The 16,588-nt window shown below is 44.5% G+C and overlaps 1 protein-coding gene across 2 annotated transcripts in view; it reads left to right on the forward strand.

Moving 5' to 3' along the window:
* The first annotated feature begins 1,007 nt into the window (after positions 1 to 1,007).
* Positions 1,008 to 16,588, forward strand: part of GFM1 (G elongation factor mitochondrial 1) — a 59,314-nt gene continuing 43,733 nt past the window's right edge. Inside the window, exons 1-6 of one of the 2 annotated variants that reach the window (XM_053310567.1) lie at positions 1,008 to 1,181; positions 4,673 to 4,825; positions 7,600 to 7,732; positions 9,802 to 10,006; positions 10,549 to 10,665; positions 13,235 to 13,385. In XM_053310567.1, coding sequence (XP_053166542.1) covers positions 1,134 to 1,181; positions 4,673 to 4,825; positions 7,600 to 7,732; positions 9,802 to 10,006; positions 10,549 to 10,665; positions 13,235 to 13,385 — 807 coding nt within the window. In that variant the 5' untranslated portion in view covers positions 1,008 to 1,133. The remainder of the gene's footprint in view (positions 1,182 to 4,672; positions 4,826 to 7,599; positions 7,733 to 9,801; positions 10,007 to 10,548; positions 10,666 to 13,234; positions 13,386 to 16,588) is intronic. The other variant, XM_053310568.1, reaches the window with a different exon arrangement.

Genomic DNA, 16,588 nt, shown 5'->3' on the forward strand with positions numbered 1-16,588 from the left:
AGTGACCCACTGATCTGGCCCCAGGACACCCAGTGAGTTTCCTGATCAAGTGGGGATTTGAACCTGCTGGCTCTCCACAGTACTAATCTAACACTCAAAACCACAAGACCACACTGACTCTCATTGCTTTATTCGGAATATGCACACGATGAATATTTATACACCACTTTTCAACAGAAGTTCCCAAAACACAGATATAAATAAATAAATAAAATGGCTCCATGGCTCCCTGTCCTCAAAGGGCTCACAATCTAAAAAGAAACATAAAGTAAACACCGGCAACAGCCACCAGAGGGGATGCTGTGCTGGGGGTGGATAGGATCAGTTGCTCTCCCCCTGATAAATAAAGAGAATCGCCATTTTTAAAAAGTGCCTCTTTGCTCAGTCAGCAGGGGTGAATAGCAAAATAGACACAAATTATTTGGGCAGCTGCATGCCAGCTCACATGCAAATACATTAACAACCACCACCACCACCACCATCATAGGGGCCACAGAAATCACCATCAGCCAATTACAAAAAGCAGCTTTACTGGGAACAGCCTATATTCTGCGACAATCTCTATAACAACAACAACAACAACAACAACACTGACAATAAACATTGACAATAAAATTGACAATAAAATTCAGCCATCCTAGGTCCTTGGGAAGGACTCGATGTCTGGATAAAACAAACCAGTCAATAACACCTGTCTGACTGTGTAAACAAGAAATAATAATAATAAAGTACCCTCATATTCTAAATTCATATTAATTACAGCACTTTCACATCCTAAATAATAATCAATTAATTATGTGAATTAATCTAGTCCATTGGTGGGATTCATCACCATCTTAAATAAACACATATGGAATTATTCTTGCAGCCTTGACACTGGAAACAAGCGCAGGGACCGCCGCAAAGGCAACTTTCTCAACCATCTCTTTGGCGGTGCCGCAGCGCGGCCAGAAAGTATTGCTTCCCTCCGCTCTACGGATGGCGCTGCAGGGAGGTCTGTCTGGTCACCTCTATGATCAACCTCCGCGCCCCGGAAGCGCTCGCCGGCTCGGGCAGGAAGCAGAGTGAGAGGCTGTAGCCGGCGTGACTTTGAGCCCTCAGGAGCGTTGTTGAAGCATCCAGTTGGCAGCAGCATGTTGAGGTGCCAGCGGCTCTTGGGCCTGACGCTGCTCGGGCGGCAGGTATGGGGGCGGCTCGGCTGAGGTGGCTTCCGTGAGAATGGGGGGGACTTCTGCAGTACCTCTGCTCTGGGAGGATGAGGAAGCCCGGGGAGGTGGAGGGATCCCGAAAGCTTCTTGTGCTTGTGATAGTCTGGCAAAGGCTTGTGCTTATCTTTCCTTTCCTTTCTGGCAGAGGCTCCGGATCTTTACAGTTGCTTCACAGGCGATAGAGCAGCCCTAGGTGAAGCTTTTGTTCAGCGTGGAGATGCAGTGATGGGGGAAAGTTTTCGCTATTGGCTTTCTGCCCAGGGAACCATTGCGAAATGCAGAACTTCCGTCGACAGTAATCATGCTTGCAACCCTAATCTATGCACGCACTGAGATGAGAGAGGCTTTGCTGGAAAAGAGAGAGCTGGTGGAATGGGGGCCGAGCATTTATCTCAAAACCCCGCTGTGAATGGGGGACAGTCCCCCTGCATCCAGTAATGCAGGGACCAGTATTCCTTGGGATTCCTAGATGTTGTTGACTACAACTCCCATAATTCCCAAGCAAAAGCCATTGTAGCTGGGGATTCTGGCAGTTGTAGTCATCATCTGGGAACTCCTGTTAGAGGGGACTCTGGCAGGGACACTGCGTAAAGGAAAATGAAAACATGGTGACTGCTGGTGGAGCTGCTGAAGAATTATCTGAGCCGCCGCTGTAAGTGTATACTTGGTGGGAGTACCTCTGAGCACTCTTTAGCAGCTGCCATCTGCCTTTACCTGTATTGCAATGCCCTGCTGTTGCATGCAGTGATGCAGAGGCATTGTATTACAGGTTAAAAGATGTCTGCCATTTCAGCATAGCTGCACTGTCTCCTTCCCATCACTGCGAATGGCATCTACAAAAGCATTTGGCTGAGGCTCCTCCACAAACCTGGTACTGGTGCTGAGCAGTATCTGTTTTGTCATTACTTATACAGGTGGTCCTTATTATCCATGGTCTTGTGGATCCATGGCTGGGTCTTAGAGACCCAGTTTCTTTATTCATGGTTTTAAAAATAAGCACACTTTGCCTATCCATGGTTCCTGGGTGACTGGAAATGACTTTCAATTCCTTTCCACCATCATTCTTCAGCATAGAGCCATTTTGTGGCACTTCTTTAAAAAAAAAAAGTCATCGTCCCCCCAAGAATTTTTCAAAAAATTCACAAAAATGTGGAAGATTTGTGGATTTTGGGGGGTCCTTGCTGGGGAGCTGGAGGCCTGGAGAGCAAGATACTGTCCTTTATTGTCTTTATTTTTGCCTTTTTGGTCCTTTTTGTAGCTTAAGGAACCTAATATCTGGATTCCCATAAGGGTACAGTCTCATTATTTGTGGTTTCCATATTTGTGCCTATAGATGAGAACAGAACCCCCTGTGAATAATGAAGGCCACCTGTACTGGTTGATATAGGCACAAAGAGGAATTATTGTTTATTAGGCATGAACTAACTGTTGCATGTCCAAATGCACATTAAAAATTACCTAGCTCAGAGGTTCTCAGACATGGGTCTCTAGATGCTGTTGGACTACAACTTCCAGTGGCCAAAGGCCATTGTGATTGGGGGTGACAGGAGCTGTAGTCTAGCAACATCTGGGGACTGAAGTTTGAGAACCCCTGCTGAGCTAGATAATAGTAGCCCAGAACTGAAGTTAGCTTGTGACATTTTCACTTAACCTGTCACTCTGAAATAGCTATACTTTAAAATTATTACTAGCAACATATCTATTTCAAAAGTGGTTTTACCACTTCAGAAATTGATCTATAATCATGTGCTGTAGCAGTTCAATTCTCATATAAGAGAGTAGACAGTATTTCAGTTTCTATAGCAAATACCGTTCCAAACTCTAGAGGGGTAGCAGATCTTGATTGTTTAGAAAAAATTATCTTCATTACCAAAGATTTTCTAATTTGAAATCCCAAGCCCTTTGTAGCATCCCACTAATTGTAGTGTCGGAGCATGTGGTGGTTTGGCCTTGGTGTTAGCTGAGTACCATTGTTTGCACATATTTGTTCCCCTGCATATTCTGTGCTACCATACTCACTTGTTGCAATACACAGTACTCTTTGTACAGATGAATGTTTGGGAGTGTGTTGTCACATGCAACGCAAACCAATTTCCTTTAACTTTGAAGTAAGTTTGCACTATGTTTAGGACTGCGGCCTTACATATTCAAAAATGAATGTAAATCTACTAACTTTTCTTTGCCACGGTTCCATTTCTTTCACAGCAGATGATACTCAGCTGAGAAAATTTGCATTGCCTTGTCTTGTACCATGTTTCAATGTAGGCCGGGCTATTGTCTGTTTTATCAGTTGTACAGTACCTTGCTCTTATTGAAGTGAACTCTAGTTCACAAAAGCTTATGCTGCAGTAAATCTATTTCTCTTAAGATTCCAAATTAAAAAATAGCTATAACAGCTACCCATCTAGCTTTTATTAGCTATTTATTAATCACTAGTATATTATTTCTTATTAAAAGAGTGAGTGGTTGTAAAGAAAAATTACTGCCTTCCTTAGCAGCCTCCTCTCCATGCTTTGTGGTGGATGGACTAGTAGATAATTTTCAAATTACCTTTTAACGTGGTGATTCTCTTTATTTAGCAGGGGGAGAGTAACTGGCCCTATCCACCCACAGCACAGTACCTCCAGTGACTGTTGCTGGTGTTTATCTTATGTTTCTTTTTAGATTGTGAGCCCTTTGGGGGACAGGGATCCATCTTCGGAAGGGCCATATAGAAATTTAATTAATTTAAATAAATAAAAATCTTGCATAAGATGAAGAACATTAAATCTCATCGCACACATGAGAAGAACTTTCTTTGGTTCACACCTTCCTTACCTTATTCAGTGTGAAAACCAGTGGGGCTTATCTCTGATCATAAAGTTGTTTGGACACTTGTTTGCCATTTGGACAAAAGCTGAGTTAACAGCAAAATTCAGTACCCAGTACAGGCAAGCAAGTTATTATCTCTATCAACCACTGAGGGTGTGCTAAATTAACAGTGCGAATATTCTTGCTCTGATTTTTTTTTTAAACAGTTAGGGCACTCACAATGTGCCTGACTTGTAAGATTTTCTAAATTTTGGTAGAGGGTGATGGGAGTTGTAGTTCAATAATCACTGAACAGGAGCCAAGATTGACTACCCTTGTTCTAGAGAGAGTTTCCTATACATCCTACCACCATTGAGGATTGGTTGGCGGTGATGTATAGGCTAGTCTTCTCTGTGCACCTCCCCCTGAACTTCTTCTGCTCCCCTCTTTGCCTGCTTGCAAGCACCAGTTGAAGACTTTCCTGTGCATCTGTTGTGTATCTGTTTTATGGCTTGCTAGCTTTCTTTCCTGCTGCTTTTACAACATACTGGTACCACACAACCTTTCATATTAAATATTGTACATTATACAGAAGATTTTTCTTTATTGTATTTCATTCTAGTCTCAGTACTGCATGCACTGCAATATTGTTACTTCCTATTTTTGTATTTCAGCTGCAGCTGAACAATTGCAGGTGGTGTTCTTCAGGAGTCATTCCCAATGAAAAGATCCGCAACATAGGAATTTCTGCACATATTGACTCTGGAAAGACTACGTTAACTGAACGTATTCTTTTCTACACAGGCAGGATAGCACAAATGCATGAGGTATGTGTAAACACAATGGTATCTGAAAGGAGTAAGTCTTGAACATGATCTAATATAATTATTAAAAGTACTTGCAAAGATCTTTTGAAAGAATAAAAGGCCTTAAGAACATAAGAACAGCCCTGCTGGATCAGGCCCAAGGCCCATCTAGTTCAGTATCCTGTTTCACACAGTGGCCCACCAGATGCTGCTGGAAGCCTACAGGCAGGAGTCCTCTTTCCTGCTGTTACTCTCCTGCAACTGGTACTCAGAAGCATCCTGCCCTTGAGGCTGGAGGTGGCCCACAGCCCTCCGACTAGTAGCCGTTGATAGACCTCTCCTCAGTGAAGTTATCCAAACCCCTTTTAAAGCCATCCAGGTTGTTGGCTATCACCACATCTTGTGGCAGAGAATTCCACAAGTTTATTATGCGTTGTGTGCAAAAGTACCTCCATTTGCTGGCCCTAAATTACCTGGCAATCAATTTCATGGGATGACTCCTGGTTCTAGTGTTATGGGAGAGGGAGAAGAATTTCTCTCTATCCACTTTCTCCACACCATGCATGATTGTATAGACCTCTATCATGTCTCCCTGCAGTCGTCTTTTTCTAAACTGAATAGCCCCAGGTGTTGTAGCCTTGCCTCATAAGAAAGGTGCTTTAGGCCCCTGATCATCTTGGTTGCCCTCTTGCCTATTATTCAAGACCTTGCCTCTTCATACAAGAGGCAACTTGTTTGTAGCTCCACATATTTATTTAAAATGCTGGAGAGGATGTGTAAAGTGGGCATCATCATTTTCTTCTCTTGTGTTTGTATAGGGAATTGTGGTGCTGTCTGATAAAGCTGGGAAAGGAATGCACTGGTTATTCTCTGGATATGCTGGGCTAATTTAAAACAGGGCTGCACAACTTCAGCCCTCCTGCAGATGTTGGGCTACAAGTCCCATCATCCCTGACTACTGGCCACTGTGCCTGGAGATAATGGGAGTTGTAGTCCAACATCTGCAGGAGGGCCAAAGTGGTGCAGTCCTGATTTAAACCCATAATGTACCATCAAATTCCATGCATGAAGAATGAGCTGCAAAGACTTTTGTGTTTGTGTAGGAAAAAACAAATTGGCTTCGACCTTCTACTAGTGGAAAGACTCCATGCCACTCATGGGAGGGTTGTTTGACTTAGCAAAAGTTGTAGACAGTGAGCCCTTTTGGGAAAAGGAACTGTCTTAATTAATTTTTTTTAATCTGTGTGAACTGCTTTGAGAACTTTGTTGAAAAGCTGTATATAAATATTCTTAGAAGAGTGTTGCCTGAGAAAAGTGACCACAAATCCAGAGTTATTTTGTTTGTGCAAGCTGGTGTGCAAGTTCTTTCAAAGACATTTTAATGGCCCACTAGAGTTGAGCTGCTACCTGCTATATCTTCCTTATTCAACGTATTTCTTGTATTGTAACTCTGAAAGTGTGAGAAGTCTTTTGCTAGCGTTTGCACCGCAGTCAAGGGACAGCACAAAGTCACTTTCTCCTTCTGCTCAAGCCATTCTGTTGGAGTCATGAGTACATCTCCTTTTTTATTATTGTATTTTTTGCAATTATATCCCATTCTTTTTTCAAGGAGCCCAGAGCAGTGTTTATGTTTTTTTGTCTTTACAATAACCCTGAGAGGTAGGTTAGGCTGAGAGATGAGTGACTGTCCCAGAGTCACTCAGCTGAATGGGAATTTGAACTTGGGTCTCCCCTGTCCTAGTCCAGCATCTTCGTTATATTTATTTCTCTAAGACGTACCCGTGGCTAATCTCATGTGTGGCAGCTCTCACAAGAGTTCGGAGAGCTGCCAGATAGCCACGGGATGGGCTAGAGGAAAAAATATGGCGGCAGTAATGACGGCCGGCCGAAGAAGACAGTGGCAGGCGACTAGCAGGTGGGCCTGGCAGGCGGGCGGCTGGAGGAAGCAGGCCGGCTGCTGGTATCAAGTACGGCGGTGGGCCGGAGGGGGCGGGTGGGTTGGCTGGCCACCAGGAGGAAGCGCAGCGGTGGGCCAGAGGAAGCAGCAGGCCTCCCCTCCACCGGGAGGAACTGCAGCGGCAGGCCGGGGGGAGTGGACAGCTGGCGAGAAAAGGCGGGTGCCGGGCTGGAGGAGGTGGCGGGCTGAGGCGAATGGTGGGAGGGTGGGCAGCCAGCTGGAAATAAGCCCCGGTGGGCAGGTGTGAGAGGTAATGGCTGAGGCAAACTAGAGGCGCAGATGCTCTGTGCCTGGCCCAGCTAGTTCTAACTACTATACCAGCATTTGGGGGATGAGAGCATGTCCAGCCCATCTTGAAGCTACTGCTTGTTTCTTTCAATTCAAGGTACTGACTATCACCTAGAAAGCCTTCTGTGGCCTTGGTCCTGCTTCTCTAAGGAACAGCTCTTACTTACTGTTCAGCAGCCCACTGCGCTGCAATTCCTTTTGTTTAAGACTGTCACAATGGGCGCACCCATGTCCCCAGGTCACTTTCTGACTATAAACCCCTTCTGCTTGTGAGGTACAGGTACGGATTGGGATCCGCGTGAGTGTTGTGTAGTTTTTTGCTGTTGGCATCGTCCCATATGCATCTTTCTGATTCTTGAGGATTTACAGACCAGAGTTCAAATTCACTAAGTATCTAAGCTCAGACTTTAGATTTTGAGCTGACACTTCTGGAGGGGGTATAGATAAGACATTTTAGAGAATGAACTAGCCTTGTGCTAGAATGCATAGGTGTGCATGGAGAAATGCATTGTAGTGAAGAAATTCGAATATGCTTTCTTTTCACACTTAGGTAAAAGGGAAAGATGGAGTTGGTGCAGTCATGGATTCAATGGAATTGGAACGACAGAGGGGTATCACTATTCAATCTGCAGCAACTTATACCATGTGGAAAGACACAAACATTAACATCATTGATACACCAGGTAGTGTGAGCTCCTAGCCATTTATATCTGATGTGAGCAAGATACCCCACATTAAGAGTGCCAGAGTGAGGGCTGCTTTATAAACTACTTCCTTAGCATGTTTTCATCTGTTCAGCAACTGGTGTCTTTGAGTCTCTATTGACAGACTCATTGTGTGAAGTTCTGCAAAGTGAGTAGGTGAAGTAAAACTCAGACTAGCCATATTGTAATTAACTTGAGGTCCCGGCATTGAGACAACTATTCACATATAATAGCAAAGTTGTGATAGGCATTGCCCATGGCCCTCATGCCACAGAGCTTACAGTTAGAAGCATGTTTTTAGATGGTTCAGATGCACATGCTAATACATGAGCATTAAATATTTTGTGGAACAATTTAAGCCATTGCATTAGTATCCTGCCATTCCCCAGGGAGCTCAGGGAAGCCATACATGAAGCCATTTTATCCTCAAAAACAGTCCTGTGAGGCATGTTTGAGAGAGAACGATCTCTCAAATGTCACCCAGTGGGCTTTATATTGGGAATTTTGGACTTATGTTTCCACATTCAAGCTCTGTCTTGACTGACCACAGTGACTCTCACAGTGTTGCTCACAGAACCTTACTTTCTTGGTGGATTTGAAAAGCCTGCATTCACATGTTTTGCCAGATATACAGCTTGCTTACATTGGCTGTTTCTCTCACCGTTCAGGTCAGACTGGCAAGTCAGACCTGCTTTGGTTGCTATGATTGCCTGAAATTAGGGATGAGCCCAAAGCGTTTCTACGCATTGGCCCCCTGGCACCGAAATGCTTTGGTGCGGGGCAAGGGACTCGCTTAAGAGGCGGCGGGCAGGTCCTACCTGCCCCTCCTCCAAGCCCCCGCCGCCCTCACCGCAGCGCAGTTCAACCAGCAATACCTCCGTGCAATCAGCAGCTTGTGCTGTTTTCCCTTTAAGATGCAGTGCCACGGCGACGGGATGCTTCCCCAGCATCCCTTGTGCAGTGTTGGCATGTAAATGGTGCTGGTGCCGGCATGATTTGCAGGACCAGCATACTGTTGCTGGCCCTGCAAATGGCACCGACGCCATTTACATGCCGATGCCGCACGAAGGATGCCAGGGAAGCATCCCGTCGCCGCAGCGTGACGTTTTAAAGGGGAAAGCAGCACAAGCTGCCGCTTGCACAGAGGTATTTCCAGTTGAACAGCACCACAGTGGGGTGGCAGGGGCTTGGAGGACCGGCAGGTAGGACCAGCCCGCCGCCTCTAAAGGGAACCCCTCGCCACCCTTGGGATGGCACCGAAGCGTTTTGGTGCACATCGCTACCTGAAATGTTTTTTTCTGGGTCTCTTGCACTGAGAATGTATTAAGCTGCCTTTTACTGAATCGGACCATATTGAATATACTGATTGGCAGTGGCTCTCCAGGTTTTTGGAAGAGATTTTTTCCTTCTCCACCTGCTGGTCTTATGGTAGCAAGCATGAATTGTTGTCCTTGCTAAGGACGACGTCCACTCAGGTTTGCCTTTGATACATGTGAGCACTGTAAGATATTCCCCTTAGGGGATTGGGTCGCTCTGGGAAGAGCTCCTGCAGGCTTGCATGCAGAAGGTTCTAAGTTCCCTCCCTGGCATCTCCAGATAGGGCTGGGAGAAACTCCTGCCTGCAACCTTGGAGAGGCAACTGCCAGTCTGGATAGACAATACTGAACTAGATGGACCAATGGTCTGACTCTGTATGAGGCAGCTTCCCATGTTCCTATGCCAGGGAGTGACGCTGGGATCTTCTGCGTGCTGGGCATGTGCCCTTCTGCTGAGCTCAACCCCTCCCAAACTGGTGCAGTACAAGGGAGTTATCTCAAAGATAAATTAAAAGCCATTTCTCATGTAGCATGTTTTAAAGACAGTTTTCAGTGAATTTGTTTATTGACCTGAAACTTCATGAAATGTTGGTTTTGGCCTGAATTTATTCATCAGCATTTCTGAAACCTTTTATATAGAGAGCACCAGGAAAGAGAACCCAAGTCTAACTTAGAATTCCTGCTGCTGTTGAAGTTTTTAAGCATTCCTTGAAAATTTTGCTTCACTTTCAGGACATGTTGATTTCACTATAGAAGTAGAAAGGGCATTGAGAGTTCTTGATGGAGCCATTCTGGTTCTGTGTGCCGTCGGAGGTGTTCAGTGCCAGACAATGACTGTCAATAGGCAGATGAAGCGGTACAATGTCCCGTTCTTGACATTCATCAACAAACTGGATCGTATGGGCTCAAATCCAAACAGAGCCGTGCAACAACTCCGGTATGAACTTCTTAATTAGTAATTCCCTCAAGATTCCAGAGAAATGTGGGCAAAGGGGTGGTAGGTTGGGAGGATAACATATTCAGCAGTGAGTGAAAGGAGTTGATAGATCCCTAGGAGCAGGATATAAATCAAATAAATTCTATTTGGGTTATAGCACAAAACTTGAGCCCCCGCCCCCTTTATTGATAAAACAAAGATGAATACAAAAATCTCAGTATTTCATATCCTCTCAGAAATGCCTTCTAAGACTCTTAAATTCTGTGAAGTGCCTGACTTCTCCTGCAAGACTTGCATAACACCGATAGGGTAGGAATTAGATTCATCTTGGTCATTAGCTCTAGACTCTAGAGGGTAGGAGTCCCTAGTAAGAAGGTCTTATCTGGATCTCTGCCTTTCTTTCTTTTTGATCTAGAACTTAGCAAGACCTCCCCTTTGGATCTCAGGCTGGCTTATACAGGAAGAAGTGGTCCCTCAGGTTTGGAAATGCTGTCTCTGCTTGTGATTATCTAAGAGAACCTTATTCTTTTTTCACTCTGCAGATCCAAGTTAAATCACAATGCTGCCTTTATTCAGATTCCTATGGGCCTGGAGGGAAATTTCAAAGGGATAATTGATCTAATTGAAGAAAAAGCAATATACTTTGAAGGTGACTTTGGGTAAGGGTGCTAAGCAATTTCAGATATGAAGATCTCTCTGGTGCATGCTATTGGAACAAACTTCCTAAAAGCTTAATTCAGTCTTTTTTGTACCTTGGCAAGAACTAATTAGGGTTCCTGCATGATTATTATTCCTAACGTCTTAACCATCGCACCCTTCCTCCTAGCCCCTAGGTGTGAATTACCCCTGCTGGCCTTAATTATTATTAAGGATTACATTGACATCAGCCTTAATTTTGACTGATACAAACAAGGTTTTTATCGTAACCAGGGTTTGAGGCTGTTTGGCAGGCCCTACTTAAGCGGGAGCTCTGGTGATTATAAACCATGGCTAAGGCTGGTGTCGATGTAATATCTGTCTGTCTAATTCTCTAAGGCGTACCCGTGGCTAATCTTGTGCATGGCAGCTCTCATGAGAGTTTGTGAGCAGAAGCACCTGATTTGGCAGTGGGGATTCCATATGCAGATACGGAGGAGGAGCCTGTGATAGCAGAAGCATCATGGAGATTGGGCAGTGGGGATTTCATATTCAGATAGAGAGGAGGAGCCTGTGGTGATTGGGCAGTGGAGATTCCATATGCGTGAGGAGGAGCCTGTGATCGTTAAGGTCAGTTGGAATGCAACCGTTATTAGTTGGAAGATGTTCTTGATTGTAGAGGAGAGAGAAATCTCTCTATAGAAAAAGATAGTGGTCGGGTCTGCGAAGAGCGGGTCATGAGGGAGGAAAGAGCCCCTTCAGGAGAAGGAGGCTGCTGCTGTGTGAATTAGATGAGGAAACAAGATGGAAAGATCTGTTAACTCAGGAAGGGAGAGAGAGAAACAAAGAAAAAAAGAAGAGAGGGGAAGAAAGATGGAGGGAAAGAATGAGTGGAGGAGAGAGAAAGGAGGGAGGGGAAGAGAGAAAAAAGGAAGGGCGAGGGACGGGCCCAAGTCTGTCAGCGGCCTGAGGGGAATGAGTGGCCATAGTGGCAGTGAGGAAGGGCCTGGTCAACTACTGCTGCTGCGCCTGTGGGGAGGGTGAGGGTGGATAGGTTCCTGGGGATAGGGAGCCAATAGGTGCCAGCAATGCTGCAGCCACGACCAAAAGGGGTGAGGGGGGTGGAGAGATCTCTGAGGTGAGGGGGGCTGTGGCAGGGGGTGAGGGAAGCAATCAAGTACTAGCACGCAGATGCTCTGCGCGGATTAAGCTAGTAACCTTTAATTTGGTGGTGGAGGATTTCATGTGAAATATAAGAAACTGGGGGAGACACCATTTAATTCCATTAAGGGGCTGGGATATTACACTAGCCTTTCTGCACTACACTATAAGACTGGATTATTTTGCTAGGAAAACAATTCAATTGGATGCTCAGTTAGGGAAGTCTAGTTCTTACTGAATGGTGTTGTTGATTGGAGAAGTGACAGACTGACGGAAGCAGAGGTGAAAGGGGATTACTTTGCTCCCTAGTCTCTGGGGCTACAGATGCAGAATTGTGTGGATTTGCTTTCGGCTCTTGTGGTCTTACTCTTGATGTGGGAATTTTGTAAAAGTGGAGGAAGGTGACAGTTGAATGGTACACAGGTGAATCAGTTTGCTTTGATTTTATTGTGGAAAAAGCTTAAATCAATCAACGTCTTGTCCTGTACAAGAATGTACAAATGTACAAAATTTGTATAATATAGTTAACGCTGGACTGTGTTCTGTACCTGTGATTTGTGAAAATAACCAGAGATCTTGTGTCTTTTCAGGACACAGAGCAAGAGATCTAGTTTTGGTTTTAAGAGGCTAAAGAGTTAATTGTCCAGTTCACATTTGGGTGTTTATAAGCCAGAGAGCCTCATTATTATGGAGGAATGACACATGTGAATTGTAGTTCCAAACTGATCATATTTATGCCCAGAACTGGCACAAAATTGATGCTCAACAGGTGCTACAACTTTCTTCTCACCAGCATGTGGCAAAGGAGTGTGGCTTCATAGTTTTTTTTCCTTCTGCTTAGATAGAAGATGAGCCAGTATTTGAGATAACTCTCAAGAGGACAGTGCTTTTTATAGGGATCAGTCCATCCAAAAGAGCTCGTTATACACAGCTAGGCATACAACTTATGATTGACCGAAAACTTTTCATGTTCATCATGATGGATTATAACTTGAAAGGCTTCTATCTCTGAGAAACAATCAGAGCTGTCTTCCTATGCAGCGAAATTGGCTGTATTGGGACACATTTTGCTGAAGCCCATAGACTTGACTTATATCATCTTGGTATTTTATATAACCATATATATTAATTCTGGCCCACACTTCAGTTCTAATGATGTCTTTAGTTTAGAATGCATCCCTTGTAACTGTTAATGTGAAACAGAAAGTTGAAGAGCCCCAGTTTCAATCAAATGTGCATTCTAGCTGATGTAACTTCTTCACTCAATCCACAGATGGTAAAATAACAATTAAAATTAGTCATTTGTGAGAACAACCTAGTGTTTGCGGCTGGGTTTATGGTGAGGAGCACAGGATTATGTTGGGTTTCTAAACATTTCCACTCACATGGGTGAATACTAACTAGCTTTTTTCTTTCTTTTTGGTTCTGTAGACAAACGGTTAAATATGATGAAATTCCTCCTGAGTTTAGAGCAGAATCTACAGACCGCCGTCAAGAACTAATTGAATCTGTTGCGAATGCTGATGAACAGCTTGGGGAGCTCTTTCTTGAAGAGAAGATGCCGACAGTGGCTGACTTGAAGGTAAAACAATTTAGCAGAACTTGGTTCTCCAATGATCTTTTAATATGTTTGGGGAGACAGTTTCCACCACACTTTGTGTTAGGCTGTGTTTCCATAGGCAAAACCAAAGGCAGTTTTGTAGGAGTCACTGAAGAATTAGAACTTTAAATCAATACTGATTGTGTACCCTGCTAACTCCCCTGCTAACCTGGCAAAGAGGCACCTTTTTAACATGGCAATTCTCTCTATTTAGCAGGGGGGGGAAATAACTGGCCCTATCCACCCCCAGCACAATACCTCCAGTGACTGTTGCTGGTGTCTGTCTTATGTTTCTTTTTAGATTGTGAGCCCTTTAGGGACAGGGATCCATCTTATTTATTTATCATTTCTCTGTGTAAACCGCTTTGGAAGCTTTTGTTGAAAAGTGGTATATAAATATTGTTGTTGTTGCCACCCTGTGGTCACACAACTCTTGTTTTGTTAAAAAACACTTGATATTTTTATCTTTCCTTGGACTATTCAAAGTGCTTTACATATGCACTCTCAGTAATCTTTAAAACAGCCCAGTAGTTCAGTACAGGAGACCCTCGTTGTTCGCGGATTGCTGTATCTGCAAATGGGTCTTGGAGACCTAGTTTTTTAGCTGAGGGCATGAAATGTAGGCAATTTTCACCTATCTGTGGCTCCTGGGTTCATCAGAATGACTTCTGATGCCATTTCCAGCTGCCATTTTGAAGTGCTAAGCCATTTTGTGGCACTTTTTTGTTAACCACCACCTGAAAAATTGGGGGATTTGGAGGGCATTTCTGGAGACCTGGAAAACAAGGTACTATGCTTTTCCTACCCTTATATCTGCCACCTCCCTGCTTTTTTGAGCTCAAGGAACCTAACCCCCCACTCCCCATAGGGTTGAGGTATCTTTATTTGTGGTTTTGTTATCTGCGGAAATTGGTGGGAATGGAACTCCCACTAATAATGAGGGCCACCTGTATTATCTCCATTTTGCAGGAGGGTGGGGCTGAGATTGAGAGAGGAAATGGCTTTCCTAATACCAAATAGTGTATGACTCAGTGGAGACTTTCAGATCCATGATTTGCGTCTTAGCCATTTCTCAGAGGGTCACACACATTTTGGCTGGCCATGTTAGCCAATCGGATATTTGTGGTCAACAGGACCCCTTGGAGAACAGGCAGGGTCTGGTCTTTGACCTTGTACTGTGCAAGGTCAGGGACAATCCTCTGCTGCTTCTCTCCCCACCCTTCAAGTTTGGAGTGGGAGGTGAGGATTTGTTCTTACAAGCAGCTCTTTAGCCCCAGCCTTTCTCGCTGGTTGGGAATGGGGTGTGCTGGTCTTTAGAGGGCCTGGGAAATGTAGTGCACTTGCAGGGATAATCTCTGCCCCAGCTTCAAGCTGGAGAAGAGGGCTGAGGCTTGTCATTCCAGTGCTGGGCCTTCTAGGCACTGTGAACACCTTGCAACACCAGCACTAAAATGACCAGCCTCAGCCACCTTCTCCAGGTGGAGCTAGGCAGGGATCATCCTTGTCGTTGCACTTTGCTTCCAAGTGCTCTAAGCACCTCAAGCATAACACAACTGCAGAGACAATCCCCACCCCTTCTCCAGCTCCCAAGGTTGGGCGAAAGACTGGGACTCATCTCATCATCCTTACTAGAGGGGGAAGGAACTCTTGCCATGGCAAGTTGTATTGTAGACCCCTGCCTCTGTGTTATACGACCTTCCTTTTTGGCAGTGATCTGCTTGCAAGGCTCTCATTGCCAACTATTGCCAGCATTCGGCTGTACCACAGAGAGGCTTTTCTGCGATGGTGAGGAGCTGCTTTCAGAACTTGCTTTGCATGTACACTCCTTGGCTTCTAGCAGGCCTGGGAAAGACCTTTGCCTAAGACTCTGGAGAGCTGCTGCTCATCACAGTGGTGGACCAAATGGGAAGCCATTCCAGTGGGAGTAGACATACTGGGCATTGTTGTCCAATGGTCAGATTCCATATAGAACATCTTCATATGCTTCGGTGGAGCACAGCATTTTTTTCTGTGTTGGAGAGGAGAACTCTAGGGAGGTGTGCAGAGGGTCCTTGTGTATCATTTTTATGAACAAACCTTTGAGAAGTGGGCATTAAAAAAAAAGTTATAAGCAGCCTTTGAAATTGTGTGCAGTTATCCAAATCTCAGTTATGGTGTTACACCCAGTCCTAAAGGCGTGTGGCTGACATCTACACTAATGTTGCATTGGCAGAATGAGAGAAGTTGTGTGTACTTAAGAAATTTGTGAAACTGCACAATGTAGCACAATCGCTAGTGGAAGACTTTCTTGGAGTAGTGTTCAAGGCGCTATGTGTAGACTACTCCTCTTGTATTCTACCAAAGAAAACCACAGGGCTCTGTGGGCGCCAGGAGTTGAATTCGACTTGATGGCACACTTTACTTTTACCTAGAGCAGTGTGCATAGTTGTAATGGAATTCAAGCAGACCAGTATTGCTACACTGTCTATCCATTATGATCCCATTCTGCTATCAGACTCTTAGTGTATATTGCTGCACCAATGTAGTTGACTCCTCATGGCCAAAATGCCGTAAGGATGGCAAGGAGTCATTGGCACCCTGTTTCCTCCCATATGAGCCCCTAGCTTTACAAAGGGAGGCCTCCAGGTGTTGGACCTTATTCTTTTAAGATGCTTCACTTTTGGGTTCAAATCTCAGATCAGACATGTTCTCATCAGCTTGGATTGAGCAAATTATCATTGCTTTAGCCTCAACTGTAAAATAGGCTTGCAGTACCTGCCCTACAACACAACTTTGCCATTGCACTGTAGTAATAATAATAATAGATTCATGAGGAGGAAAACTTCAATAAGGCCATAACAGCTTTGCTAAATTATTTAAATAAAAGAATGACATATGTGCAAGCTCTCATTCAGAGATAGATTTGTGTGTTGGGCATCACATTTCGTTGCCTTTAGAAGCAGAACTCGCTTTGCAGTACAAGTTGGACTGGATATCTTTGCAATATCTTTGTCATGACAGTTTACTGCTATCCAGGGAAGCAGCAGGCTTTCAATAGCAGGCATTAATAGCCTGGTAGGGGGAGAGCTGGCTGAAGGAGACCAGCTGTTAAGTGTGATAGACAAAGTTGTGACAGATCTTAGTATTATATATTTCTGATAGAGATAAATGTGAGATCAAAAACTGCACATCTTCATTGTTTCTAG

The sequence above is a fragment of the Hemicordylus capensis genome, chromosome 3 (genome assembly GCF_027244095.1).
Source record: "Hemicordylus capensis ecotype Gifberg chromosome 3, rHemCap1.1.pri, whole genome shotgun sequence".
Taxonomy (NCBI): Eukaryota; Metazoa; Chordata; class Lepidosauria; order Squamata; family Cordylidae; genus Hemicordylus; species Hemicordylus capensis.